The sequence below is a fragment of the Lipotes vexillifer genome, unplaced genomic scaffold, assembly GCF_000442215.2.
Source record: "Lipotes vexillifer unplaced genomic scaffold, Lipotes_vexillifer_v1.1 scaffold1012, whole genome shotgun sequence".
NCBI classification, from domain to species: domain Eukaryota; kingdom Metazoa; phylum Chordata; class Mammalia; order Artiodactyla; family Lipotidae; genus Lipotes; species Lipotes vexillifer.
In genome coordinates, this window is record NW_006775534.1 from 886,089 (window position 1) to 900,688 (window position 14,600).

Sequence of the window (14,600 nt, forward strand, 5' to 3'; positions counted from 1 at the left end):
GAAGAAATGCATTGCATAATAATTTTAGACTTGAGAAAAGACAGCAAACCGACTCCTGGCACGAGGCAAGCTGGAGGATCACTCATCATTTAAGTCCTACACCGTCACAGTCATTTTCAAAAAATGAAGTTCTCCTATAAAAGACTGCCTTTTGATACATGGAAATAAAGAACCGCCTAGCAACAACCCCCATATTTCCACATGCACATGAACATTTAGAGGAATGCATTTCATCTAGTACATTAGACATCAAATGACTGAATAATGGCACAATAATGAGAATGTCATTCAAAGCTTTTCATGATAATTTAAAAATCATTCTGAAATTTTCAATAATGTAGGAAAGCCTCTGCTATTAGGTCAAGGGCAACATTTGTTCGCATTACTTAAAGGTCATTAAAATACATCCTTAATCATAACATGTGGTTCATTACCAATAAAATTGCCTTTCGTTCAATAAAACTAATTAAATATAAATGGTATTGTTTACTGCTATATGGATTTTTTGAAATACATCAGCGAGTCATGATTTATTGAAAATTACTGTGCCCTCGTTGTTGTTAATAAATTTGCCTGATCACAAGAGCAGAAACACATGCCCACACGTCTCCATGTACGCAACAGCAAGAAGCCGGACCTGCCGTCACAGGTTTGGATCGGCAGCACCGCTCCAACTAAATTTCAATTCTCTGATCACATTAGGTGCTCTGGACACAACAGAATTAGAGAGCTTATTCTTGGTGGTGTCCTCAGTTCTTTAAAAAGAGCTCTAAGGACTGCAGGTTTATTCATTCTTGGTGTCACTGTGGACACAATGCTCCACTGATGATGCGACAAACAGTGAATGTCACCAAACACTCCCCAGGTCCATCACATTAGAAACAGAAAAGTCAAAATGAGTGACAGTTATGGACAGCGTAAGCTATTTGATGAAAAACCAAATTGCCTTGCCTATGTCCATAATGAAATTAGAGCTTTCTTTCCTATGAAAAAAAGTCTATACCTAATATGTCAAATTATATGAACCTACAAATTTAAATTGATGGATGGGGCTTCCCTGATGGCACAGTGGTTAAGAATCCGCCTGCCAACGCAGGGGACACGGGTTTGAGCCCTGGTCCGGGAAGATCCCACATGCTGCAGAGCAACTAAGCCCGTGTGCCACAACTACTGAGCCTGCGCTCTAGAGCCCTCAAGCCACAACTACTGAGCCCGCGTGCCACAACTACTGAAGCCTGCGCGCCTAGAGCCCATGCTCCGCAACAAGAGAAACCACCACAATGAGAAGACCGCGCACCACAACAAAGAGTAGCCCCTGCTCGCCGCAGCTAGAGAAAGCCCACGCGCAGCAACGAAGACCCAAGGCAGCCAAAAATAAATAAATAAATTTTATAAATAAATAGACGGATGAATCACAAATTCAGCTCAATTTCCTTTTTTATAAAATATATTGCCTTTTGGTTCGATGATAATATCAAAACTTAAAACGTTTTCATTTTCCAGTTACTTCACCCAAATGCTTAACACACTCTTTATCAAAGTGTATCAACCATAAAATTTTAAAAGTCTGTATGAATTGCATACTCTGACTTTCTAAGTATTTTACAATTTATACATATCTGTTGCTAATAAAAATGAGGAAAACATCCTTATAATATTGAATATAATAAAATGTACCTCCTGTGATCACAGCAAAGGGAATATTCAAAAATATAGATAACATCGTAGTGGAATTTTAAATACTTTCTTAAGATATCGTTTACAAGCAATAAATTATGCATGCTTAAAGTGTACAATTTTCTGCATTTGAATGCAAGTATGCACCGACGACACAACCACGACCAAGGGGTGGACATTTCTAGCAGTCCTCTGCACGCCCCTCACCGACACTAGCCTCTGTCACAGCTGACCCACTCTCCTGGAATCCAGGTAATGCCATCACATACCACATACTCGTTGTTTGGCTTTTCTTTCAGAAAAATTCTAATATAGTATCTTAACAATGCACTTCTTTTCTAACACTCTCAGCGAATTAAATCTGCTACAAAGGATTATTCTGTGCAGCTGCTTCCCAGTGTCCCCTGGAGCACCTGTGACTGCTGGAAGTGAGGTGCAGAGGGACAGACTCCGAGGTGCGGCCTCCAAGCCTGATGGCAAACAGAAACGCTCCGGTCACTTGGGGTTCGTGACCTTTCCTCCCCCTTCAATCCTGGAGAGACCACTTGAGGACGCGCACTGGAAAAACGAGAAAGCACACAGAGGAGGAAAAAGGCAAGCGTGCGAGAGCAGTGGGAGTCCAGCAACGGGCTCAAAGCACGTTAGAAAGTCAACAGGCTCCACAACTGTCTCACGATGAAAACTAACCATTTTAACAAGTAGCGTGAGAACTGCAAGCTGGGTGTCTTCAGGGACAAGGCGACGGCACAGCTTTATCTCACCATGCAAAAGAAGGAAGAGCACCCAGAAAACACTGGGAGTCTGAGTGAGGCTGGAGAGAGCAGAGAGGAGGAGCCTGGGCAGAGAAAACTGCGGCCCAGCTGCAGGCTCTAGTAACAAGGACTTACTCGACCTCACTCATAAATCTATCGTTCAGCCACACAGATTTCATGATGTGATTGAACTCTCTTCTCTAAGGGTCCATGTGCAGGGAACATTTTAATAATTATAAGACAGTAAGTGCTAATGGCCAGCCTCTCACTTTTAGACTACCCGCTGACAAACACTGACAGTGGTTAAGATGATAAATGAACACTGGTGGGAGAACAGCCTTCTGGCACAACACAAAACCCACAAACAAAAAGGAAAACGTATAAATATTTACCTAAACAAAAGTTAATTTTAATATTTACCTAAACAAAGTTATATGGCAGAAGGTATTTTAAAGTGAAAAGTCAGGAAACAGGCTGGGGGAATAGGTTTGCGACACGTACTCACTCGGCAAAGGTTTGGAGAACCCTGCACACTCATAAACTGAGGGCGAGAGTTTAAAACTGGAACCTTCCACGGCAATTTTAAAATTGTGCTAAAACAGTGAGCTATTCAGCAAACGGTACTGCTGCGACTAACCAGCAGGTTGTTTTACATTTTATTTCCTACTCAGAGCTCGACTCCAAACAAATGCTAGCTGGACTGGAGAGTTCACATGTAAAGCAGGAGTGATTTTAAAGTAACCATTTAAAACATAGTCATGGAGCGGAAACGGTCTAAGCATAAAACCAAAAGCAGTAACTATTTATTTTTTTTTTAATATTTTTATTGAAATATACTTGACATATAACATTGTGTAAATTTAAGGTGTACAAGTCAGTTTGATGCATTTACGTATTGTAATATGATCATCACCATAGTAATAATTAGCACTTCTATCACATTACATAAGTAACTATTTTAAAGACTATTTTAAAATTACTGTTAGGTCACCTTATATAAGGATGCTAAACTTTTATACGGACAACAGAAACTATAAATGAAAATATTTAGAAGAGATTAAAACAAATGAATGAAAGATGATTAGCAAACTATATATAAATACCTCTTTAAAAACATAACGGGGGCTTCCCTGGTGGCGCAGTGGTTGAGAGTCCGCCTGCCGATGCAGGGAACACAGGTTCGAGCCCCGGTCCGGGAAGATCCCACGTGCCACGGAGCAGCTAGGCCCGTGAGCCATGGCCACCCCAACAAAGTTTAAGAACAACTCTTGGAACGATCAAGTTTATCCACAAGTTACTGAACTGAGAAAATCAAGATCAATAGGTTTTGAAGGAAGAAAAAAATATAGTATTTACAATATCCAGCATCCAACTAAAAATTACCAGCTGTGCAAGGAAGCAGGAAAGTGTGATCTGTAACAAGGAGAATATTTTTTTAAGAAGAAACATACCCAAAATAACAGAGACAATAGCATTAACAGATGAAGAATAAGTGTTATCAACTGCTGAAAGATTTAAATGAAACTATGAACATATTAGGAAAGAAAAGTATTCAAACAATAACAAAAATGGGTGACCAGGTGGAACCTGGTTCCAGAGATTAAAAATACAAGATTTGGAATAAAAAAATTAGCTGGGTGGTCTTAACAGAAGACTAGACACTGCATAAGATAAAATTAGTGAATTTAAAGACAGAGCAAAATGAGAATTCCCTGATGCTCCAGTGGTTAGGACTCCATGCTCTCACTGCTGAGGGCCCGGGTTCAATCCCTGGTCAGGGAACTAAAATCCCAAAAGCTGTGCAGCTAAAAAAAAAAAGAAAAAAAAAGACAGAGCAACAGAAACTGTCAAAATTGAGTCACAGAAAGAGAACAAGAGTGAGGAGAGCAGCAGAAGCTCGACACCTGCAGGAACATCAAGTCTAACACACTTGTCGCTCGTGTCCCAGAGAGAGGGGTCTGGGCAGAAAGGAGGATGGAAAAGAGAAGAAAACCATGAACCCACAGATCCAAGAAACCCAACAAACTCTAAGCAAGGAATGAATTTCAACCTAGGTACTACCTAAAGTACAGGCAATGGAAAATACCTAAAGAAACAAAATATTGCCAAGTCTTATACATGTCAAACAGCTTTAGTTTCCAAAAAGTGCAATATTTACAATAAGGAAGGTTCCTGCTATTCACAGTAATTAACTGTAAGCTATGTGCAGTAGCTATTCCTATCAAATCCAACCCACCTAAGGAAAGTGACCAAACCCAGAGGATTCAATTTCCTTTCCCTTAACCAACAACTGCTTGGGTCCAAGGTCATTCTGAAGACACCTCAATCTTTCTTTACTCTCCAGTGAATATCAGCAAATCATGTAAGATAAAGCGTCTCTCATTCAGATAAATCATACGTATAACACAAAACAAACACCAAATGACCACAACCGTGATTTTGATTAAAAAAAAAAAAAAAAAAAAAGATGTATAGCAGTTTAGGAGATTCTGAGCACTCGTGAGAGATGTGTTTCAGAGATCACTAAAAACACTGAAATCCGTAAGTACTGTGCCCTCTGGTCCCACCTCTTGCCCGTTCCCCAGGCAGCAAAGGCCAAGAAAGAAGTCCAAAGGTGTCTTTCCCCTTCTCACTCTGCCAAGACACACAGGAACACTTCACTTCCCCCTCCCTAGAGAGGGCTCTCCACCTTCAAAGGGAAAAGCTGAAGTGGACAGGCTGGTGTCCAAGGCTGGGCTAAGCCCTTGTGAGTTCTACCAAAGCAGTATCTGAACAGCCTCCTGGGAGTCAGTCAGCTACCAAAAATGGATGTAGCTAATAACCCCACCAAGAGTTCTCGATTTCAAAGATTACTCAAATGAGGGGCATTTTAAAAATAGAAACAAAAAGGAAAGAGAAAGAAAAGAAAGAAAACCTAAGAGTCAAGCCAAAAGGAACATTTAAAACTACACCTCAAAAAGGTTATGTGCTAAGACACCAGAGAAATTACGTGGGCATAATTTTCAATGAACTTAGTAACGAAGAAATTATTTTAAAACATTATCAACGCATTAATTAAGTTGGTATAAACAGAACTGTACTTACTGCACAGAAATGGCCACTACAGTAAATGATGGAATATTGACAGCAACACTCACCCCCAGAGCCGGCAGCCTCTGCGTGCAGCTCACCGCCACTTTCAGCTTCCAGTCAGTTTCACCATCGAGTTGATCAGTTCGAATAAAACATGAACCTTGGAATAAGAGGAGAAAAACTCCTAAGTTACAGGTACTTTAAAGCCACAATTCACAGCACAGTAGGATACAGAAATGATGTATCTACAGATTCCCATTAACAAAAATCCTTAAAAGTACTATTCATTTGACTCACAAAATGAGTCTGCTGAAAAGACAGAGGTCATTAATTGTTTATTCAATTATCTCCTAGTTGGTGTTCTAGACTATTAAGGTTTACTAGTAATAAAGGTTTACTTTATTTTAGAAAGACTACATTGATCATTTCTACCTTTAGCTTATGTCTTGATAATAACACAGTAATAAGTGAATATACAAAAATACCCAAGAGTGTGTGATATAACTTTGCTAATAAAATATATGTACCACTATAAAACATATGCTCAATAATAAAAGCACAGCTAAAATGTTAAAGCCTGAAAAGAGCTACTGTCATACTCACAACCCCATCGCATTTTAAACATAAAAAACATTAAATTACAAAAGTCCATTTACTCTTTGCCTATGCCGTCATACCATTTCTTATAACGTATCCTCTTACACAACAGCAAAGCACAAAACACATACATACAGGGCAACTGTGCAACATTATTAATCATAACCAAAGGAGCGGGAACACAAAATCAGGGAATCAGCTGAATACAAGGGAGCACATGCAGCAGTGAGGAAAAAAAAAAAAAAAAAAAAGAAAGGAAGGAAGGAAAAAGAAACAGAAAGGAAAAAGAAAAAGAGATGAGAAAGGCCTCCATTTCTACTGAGAAATCTCTCTAGGATATATACCATCTAATGAAAAAGGCCAGGTGCACAACACTGGGAACAAAGTAACACCAGCTACTGGAGAACAAGGTGGGGAAAGCGTGAGTGTGTGTGTCTGTATGCGCGTGTGCAGGGAGGGACACTACCCACAGGAAGGAAGGGGAAAGGGGAGGCACGGACCAGAAGCAACACCTTTGGGAGTGCATCTTAGTGCAAGAGAGTTACACTGTTCACTCTGAGATCATACATGATTCACATAATTAAAAAGCCAAATCACATCAAAGTTTAAAAAAGTGACTCCGAAAATATAAAAGGAATCAGATAAAACAAAGTAACAAATTAGTAGTTTAAGTTTAACCACATAATGAATTCAAGTGACTTTTGAGGTTTTTCAAAAATTTAACTGTAAAATAAAATAGTTATAGAAAGCCACACAAGCATATGTACACCTTAGAAATTACTACAAGATAAATATCTTGTGCACAACTGTGAGACCCCTTAGGAGATGCTGCATGTGCCCCAACCTCATTGCAGCCCCTTCCCTGCTTGTAAAGCAGCAGGACTGTCAGCTGTACGTCCCTGTGCAGATATACATCCTTAGCACCACTGCAGAGCCCACTCTGGGAATGTCTGTAAAGTCACTTTTCACCCCAGGCCCTCCCCACCCCTCCTTCCAATCTGTCTGCTGAAAGGCTGGTGCTGCGTGTTGCTGACTGAACACTGAGGGTCCAGGCCAGCCTGCTCCCCTTCCCTCTGCGGGTCCTACGATGCTGGCTCCTGCACACAGAGCCCAGCTCAGACTCCACTGACCCTCAGCAATGCTGCCCTGTTCTGTCCAGAGGTACAATGGCCTGCTCTTCTCTGATGTCAACAGCCCTTCATGCTTAATGCCCACTAGAGGTACCCGTTACTGCACCAGAGGGTGCAGAAGGCAGCAGTCTATCCTTTTTCACCTTTTACCTGGAATAAAATGTAAAAGGAGAGGCCTCTGCTCTTTGGATCCAGTTGGCTCACCTGGTGGGAAAGTTCCTATAAGAAAGCACTGACTCCTGTTGTTATCTACCCACATTTCAAGGCAATGAACTAGTACCCTGCCATCCTCAGAAGGAGACCAATTAGGTATGTGTGCGTGCGTGCGTGCATGCGTGTGTGTGTTTGTTTGTGTGTGCTGAATGAGCTCCAGTACTTGAGGAGTTTCACTCCAATGCCATTACTATTATTATAGAGTCTCCAGCTGTCCCACCACTGGGGGACAATCTCCAGAGTTACCACATTATTAGATTGAAATGTCCAGTGTTCAAAAAAAAAAAAACCAAAAACAAAAACAGGAGAGTGGGCTTCCCTGGTGGCGCGGTGGCTGCAGGTCCGCCTGCCGATGCGGGGGACGCGGGTTCGTGCCCCGGTCCAGGAGCATCCCGCGTGCCACGGAGTGGCTGCGCCCGTGGGCCGTGGCCACTGGGCCTGCGCGTCCAAAGCCTGTTGCTCCACGGTGGGAGAGGCCGCAGCAGTGAGAGGCTGGGGGGCCACAAAAAAAAAAAAAAAAAAAAAAAAAAACCCGGAGGGGTATGGCCACTTAATGGAAAAAACTTAACAGAGACTGTCCTCAAAAAAGACCTGACGGTAGTTCTAGTAAACAAGGACTTTAAAGCAACTGTCTAAAAAGATGCTCAAAGAACTAAAGAAAGATGTGGAGAAAGTCAAGAACACAATGTGTAAACAAAATGGAGATATCGATAAAGAGAGAGAAAACCCAAAAAGAAATGAAAAAGAAATTCAAGGGCAATGAAAATTTCACTAGAGGAAGTCAAGGGCAGATTTGAGCAGGCATAGCAAAGAATGAGCAAGCTTGAAGATAGGACAATGGAACTGACCCAACCTGAGGAACAGAAGGACAAAGATGGGGAAAAAAGTGAACAGAGACAAATGGACCCATAGGACACTGTCACGTGGAACAACATATGCACTGTGGGAGGCCCAGAAGGACAAGACAAAGAAGGAACAGAGAGAATATCTGAATAATGGCTGAAAACTTCCCAGATTTGATGAAAGACATGAATATAAACTCCCAAGGACCCCAACAAAATCCAAGCACAGACATACATTCTTCTGTTGCACTTTTCAGACGCTACGTTTTTTTACAGATTGGAAGTGTGTGGCAACCCTGCATCAAGCAAGTCTATCAGGGCCATTTTTGCCAAGAGCATTTGCTCTATTTGCATCTCCTTGTCACATTTTGGTAATTCTTGTAATATTTCAAACTTTTTATTATTGTTATATTTGTTACAATGATCTGTGATCATTGTTCTTTGATTTTACTATTGTAGTAAAATTGTTACTACAAAGACAAAAATTATTGTTTTTGTTTTGTATTTTTTAATTAAGGTTGTACTTTTTTTTAGACATAATGCTACTGCACACTTAATAGACTGAAGTATAGTGTAAACGTAACTTTTACATGTACCAGGAAACCAAAAAATTTGTGTGACTCCCTTTATTGTGATAGTCACTCTGTTGCCATGGTCTGGAGCCAAACCTGCAACATCTCTGAAGTATGCCTGTAAAATGAACTCAAACAGACCCACACCAAGACACATTATAATCAAACTTTCAAAAGACAAAGAGAATCTTGAAAACTGCAAGAGAAAAGAGAATCATCATATACAAGGGATCCTCAGTAAGATAACCACCAGATTGCTCATCAGAAAGAGACGGCATTTCTATGGAAGCCAGAAGGCAGCGAACCAATCAACTCAAAGTGCTAAAAGAAAAAGACTGCCACCAAATATCTTCAATCCAGCAAAACCGCCCTTTGAATGTGAGGGAGAAATCAAGACATTCTCAAGTGAACAAAAGCTGAGGAAGCTGGTGACCACTAGACCCACCCTGCAAGCAGTGTTCAAGGCAGTCTGGTAGGTGAAATGAAAGGCCCATAGACAGTAACTTGAAGCTGTGTGGAGAAATAAAGATCTCAGTGCAGGTTATTAATGCATGGCAATTATAAAAGCTATAATATTATTGTAAGAATGGTTTGAACTGCACTTTTTCTACACGATTTAAGAGATTAATAAATTTAAAGAAAAGAAACTATTAGTCTAAAAGCCAGAATTACTGTAACTTTGCTTTGTAACTTCTAATCTTGTTTTCTACATAATTTAAGAGGTTAATGCATTTAAAATAATTATTAGTTTATGTCTGGGGAACACAGTGTATGAAGATGTAATTCTGTGACATCAACAACTGAAAGGATGGGGATAGAACTATAAAGGAGCAGAGTTCCTATATGTTATTGAAGTTAAGTTGGTATCAATTTAAATTAGAGTTTTTTACCTTTAGGATATTAAATGTAACTCCCTTGGCAACCACAAAGAAAATAGCTATAGAATATACACAAAAGGGAATGAGAAAGGAATTTAAATATTTTACTACGAAATATCAACCAGAAAAGACAGTGATGTAGGAAATGAAGGACCCCCCCCCCAAAAAAAAAAAGCTATAAGGCATGAGGAAAACAAAGCACAATGAAAGAAGTTGCTCCTTATCAGCATATCAGCAATGACTTTAAATGTAAATAGGTAAATAGGTAAACATTATTCAGACTCCTACCAAAGACAGAGACTGGCAGAATGGACAAAGGCGTGATGCAAGCACATGCTGTCTGCAAGAGACTCACTTTAGATACAAAGATACAAAGAAGCTGGAAGTGAAAGGATGGAAGAAGGTATTCAATGCAAAACAGTACAGCAGTTTCTGAAAAAGTTTTTTAAAGAATTACCATATGACCTAGCAATTCCACTTCTGGGTGTAGGCCCAAAAGAACTGAAAGCAAGGTCTGAAAGAGACACTGTGCACTCATGTTCATAGCCGTATTATTCACAATAAATAAAACATGGAAGTAACCCAAGTGTCCACTGATGGATGAATAGATAAGGAAAATGTTGTATACACATACAATAAAGTATTATTCAGACTTAAAAAGGACAGAAATTTTACAATACGCTACAACATGGCTGAACCTTTAGGACATTACACTCAGTGAAATAAGCCAGTCACAGAAAGACAAATACTGTATGAATCCAGTTACCTGAGGGTCTTGGATTGTCCAATTCATAGACAGAAAGTAGAACGGTGGCACCAGGGCTAGGGGTTATATGTACTTTATGTTACGTGTTTGAACACAGTAAAAAAGAAAAAAAATAAATTCACTTCAAAAGTAAAACCATTCACCAACCTTGAAAAAAAATTACTATAATGCTACAGTAATCAAGACAGTGTGGTACTGGTGAAAGAGTAGACATAGATGAAGGGAACAGAATATAGAGAACCTTCAAATAGAACTCCATAAATATAGTCAAGTAATCTTTGAGAAACTAGCAAAGGCAGTACTATTGAGCAAAGATAGCCTTTTCAACAAATAGTGCTGGAACAACCAGACATCCACACACAAAAGAAATGAATCTAGTCACAGACCTACACCCTTCATAAAAAATTAACCCAAAATAGATCACAGACCTAAATGTAAAATGCAAAACTATAACAGTCCTAGAAGATAACCTAGGAAAAAACCTAGATGACCTTGGGTATGGTGGTGCCTTTTTAGGTACAACACCAAAGACGTGATCCATTAAAAAAAAAGCAAAAACTGATAAATTGGACTTCATTAAAATTTAAAACTTCTGTTCTGCAAACATATCAGCAAGAGAATTAGAAAACAGGGCACAGACTGGGAGAAAATATTTGCGAAAGACACATCTGATAAAGGGCTGTTATCCAAAATATATAAAGAACTCTTAAAACTCAACAATAAGAAAACAATCCAGTTAAAACATGGGCCAAACCAGAACAAAGAAGATACAGAGATGGCAAATAAGCATATGAACATATGCTCTATATCACATCATCAGGGAAATGTAAGGTAAAACAACGAGACACCACTCCACACCTACGAGAATGGCCGAACTCCAGAACACTGACAACACCAAGGCCTGCGGGGATGCGGAGCAACAGGAACTCTCATCATTGCTGGTGGGGATGCAAAATGGTGCAGCCGCTTCAGGAGACAGTTTGGTGGTTTCTTACAAAGCTAAACATAATCTTACGATACGATCCAGCAATCGCACTCCTTGCCATTTACCCAAAAGAGCTGGGGAACTCATGTCCACACAAAACCCTGCATGTAGATTTTATATGAGCTTTATTCATAACTGCCAAAACTTGGAAGCTACCAAATGTCCTTCAGTAGGTGAATGGATCAACTATGGTAAATCCAGACAATGGAGAATTATTCAGCAATACAATGAAATGAGCTATCAAGTCATGAAAAGATAAGAAGGAACGTTAAATGTTTATCACTAAGTAAAAGAAACCAATCTGAAAAGGCTGCATACTATGTGGTTCCAACTACATGACATTCTGGAAAAGAAAAAAACCACAGAGACACTAAAGAGACCCATGGCTGCCCAGGATGGAGTTGGAGGTAGAGGTAAATGGGCAGAGCACCGAAAATTTCTAGGACAGTGAAAATCCTCTGTATGATAATATATAATGATGGATGGATGTCATTATACATTTGCCAAAACCCATAGAATGTACTACACCAAGAGTGAATTTTCATGTAAACTATGGAATTTGGGTGAGGATGATGTGTCAATGTCAGTCCATCAACTGCAACAAATGCATCATCTGGTGGGGGATGCTGATGATGAGGGAAGCTACACAGGTGTGAGGGCAGGGGGTGTACTGGAAATCTCTGTGCCGCCTTCTCACTTTTTTTTGTGAACTTACAAAAATAAAGTACAGGGCTTCCCTGGTGGCGCAGTGGTTAAGAATCCGCCTGCCAATGCAGGGGACATGGGTTCGAGCCCTGGTCTGGGAAGATCCCACATGCCGTGGAGCAACATGCCGCGGAACAACTAAGCCCGTGCGCCACACCTACTGCGCCTGTGCTCTAGAGCCTGAGAGCCACAACTACTGAGCCCGCATGCCACAACTACTGAAACCTGCACTCCTAGAGCCCGTGCTCCACAACAAGAGAAGCCACCGCAATGAGAAGCCCGTGCTCCGCAACCAAGAGTAGCCCCTGCTCGCCACAACTGAAGAAAGCCTGCACGCAACAATGAAGACACGACACAGCCACAAATAAATATAAATTTTTTTTAAAAAGGTACAAAATAAAAAAAATTTTTTAAGAAACATATTCAGATTAACACAGAAAATATACACCAAACGTATTATACAAACTTTTTTCTTTGCAGAAAAGAACACTGCAAATAACTGAAACTGCACTACAGAAATTCACATTTAAATTCATATTTGAACACCCGCAAAGATGGAGACTACTTTCCATTGTACTTTTCTCATATTTGTATTTCCGAGCTCCCCTTCCCCTGTCTATCAGTGTTTGCTCCTATCCATCAATTTCATGTAGAATTATACTACTGATCAGCGCAGTTCAGCACCAGTGTAGCTCTGGTGAACGGCTGACTGCAAACGTGGTCCTGCAGTAGAGCTCACACTGCATGTCCTCTCCACTTCAGCAGCTAATTTCATCAATAAGTTATCTCATGGCCTTTTTTCCCTTTTATCCAGAGGAAGAGGCTGCCGTATGCCAGGTCAGCTTTCAGTAGTGATCACCACAGCAAAACAGAAGCATTAGACGGGTGGGCACCCCTCCAGGGTGAGGCCCTGGCCTTCGCCTGGGGGCTGCAGGGAGACGGAGGCCCTGACTTCTCGGCTGCACTGGCCTAGAGCAGAAGCTTCCTTCACATGGAGCTGGGGTAGGTCATGGCTAAAATTCCACAGGATCAATCTGTTCTTACCAAGAAAGATCTCTGAAGGATATTAAAACAATTACTTTCAACAGATATACAACTGAATACTGAAGATTTATTTTAGGGATTTTCGTCGATGAAACAATCCTCTAGTGATTTTCAGCCAGGGGCGATTTTGTCCCCAGGAAGCGTCTGGAGACTTGGTTTTCACAGTAGGCGCTGGGGGTGGGGGCTGGGAGGGTGCTCCTGGCACCCGGGGAGTCGAGGCCAACTCGACTGCTCAACTGCTCAACTCGACTGCTCAACACCCTGCAACGCAGAGACAAGCCACCACTACAAAGAAATACCAGGCCCCAAACGTCAACAGTACTGAAGGCAATTCAAAACTTAAAAGCTGGGCTTCCCAGGTGGCACAGTGGTTGAGAGTCCGCCTGCCGATGCAGGGGATGCAGGGGACACAGGTTCGTGCCCCGGTCCGGGAAGATCCCACATGCCGCAGAGCAGCTGGGCCCATGAGCCATGGCCGCTGAGTCTGCGCGTCCGGAGCCTGTGCTCCGCAACGGGAGAGGCCACAACAGTGAGAGGCCTGCATACAGCAAAAAAAAAAAAAAACTTAAAAGCTGGTGTAGCAGTGGAAGAGCCGGCCTTGGGCTGAGCGCTGCCTAATAACCCACTCACTGAGCTCCCTGTCCAGGTACTTCACCTTATGAAGGTTTTCACGTGCACAGTGGAAAAAATAAGACTGACTTTGGAGTGGTCGTGTAAAATGTAGAGGAAAATCTATTCAAATCTGCCAGCGAGTGGTATACCCCAGAAACTTATTACTTAGCTAATTATTTCTGAAATTTGGGGAACTAGCTAAGGTAGCTGTGTAAGAACACATCTTAACACAGCTTAGTCCACTGCACCTTTCGCACAATGTTCTAAAACTAAAATGGGTCCGTGCGAATCCACATCCACCCCTAGAAGAAATGGACCCCTGCACATCTGTAAGCATTTCCTTGCTCTCTTACTCTGCGTAAATACCAAATACTTTTCTCTTGGAGCCAATGCACTTTCAACCAATTACAGCCACCAGCAATTCAGCATCTGAAATGCACCCCACTGATTCTTTAACCAAGTGCATTTAATCCTTTTAACTACCGATGGCACAGGCATTAGTGTTGCCAACATGAAACTAGGAGATTCATACAGGTTAAGTCACTTCTGTAAGACATAATAAGATAGAGAGCTAAGAAAAGATTTTTCAATCACCTATTTCATCAGTTGAAGATATATCTATGAGACCTTCATCTGATTTCACGCACTTTGAAAAATATATCTAGTTATGTAAATAAATTTTGTTATGTATTATTTGTCAAAAGATTTATGGGGCTGCCCTGGTGGCGCAGTGGTTGAGAGTCCGCCTGCCGATG

At 41.0% G+C, this 14,600-nt stretch overlaps 1 protein-coding gene across 1 annotated transcript in view; it reads right to left on the bottom strand.

Annotated features, from left to right (window-relative positions):
• ATP9B (ATPase phospholipid transporting 9B) overlaps positions 1–14,600 on the bottom strand; it is a 225,279-nt gene that overhangs the window by 142,367 nt on the left and 68,312 nt on the right. Inside the window, exon 8 of the mRNA XM_007449962.1 lies at positions 5,567–5,661. Within this exon, the coding sequence (XP_007450024.1) occupies positions 5,567–5,661 (95 nt within the window). The remainder of the gene's footprint in view (positions 1–5,566; positions 5,662–14,600) is intronic.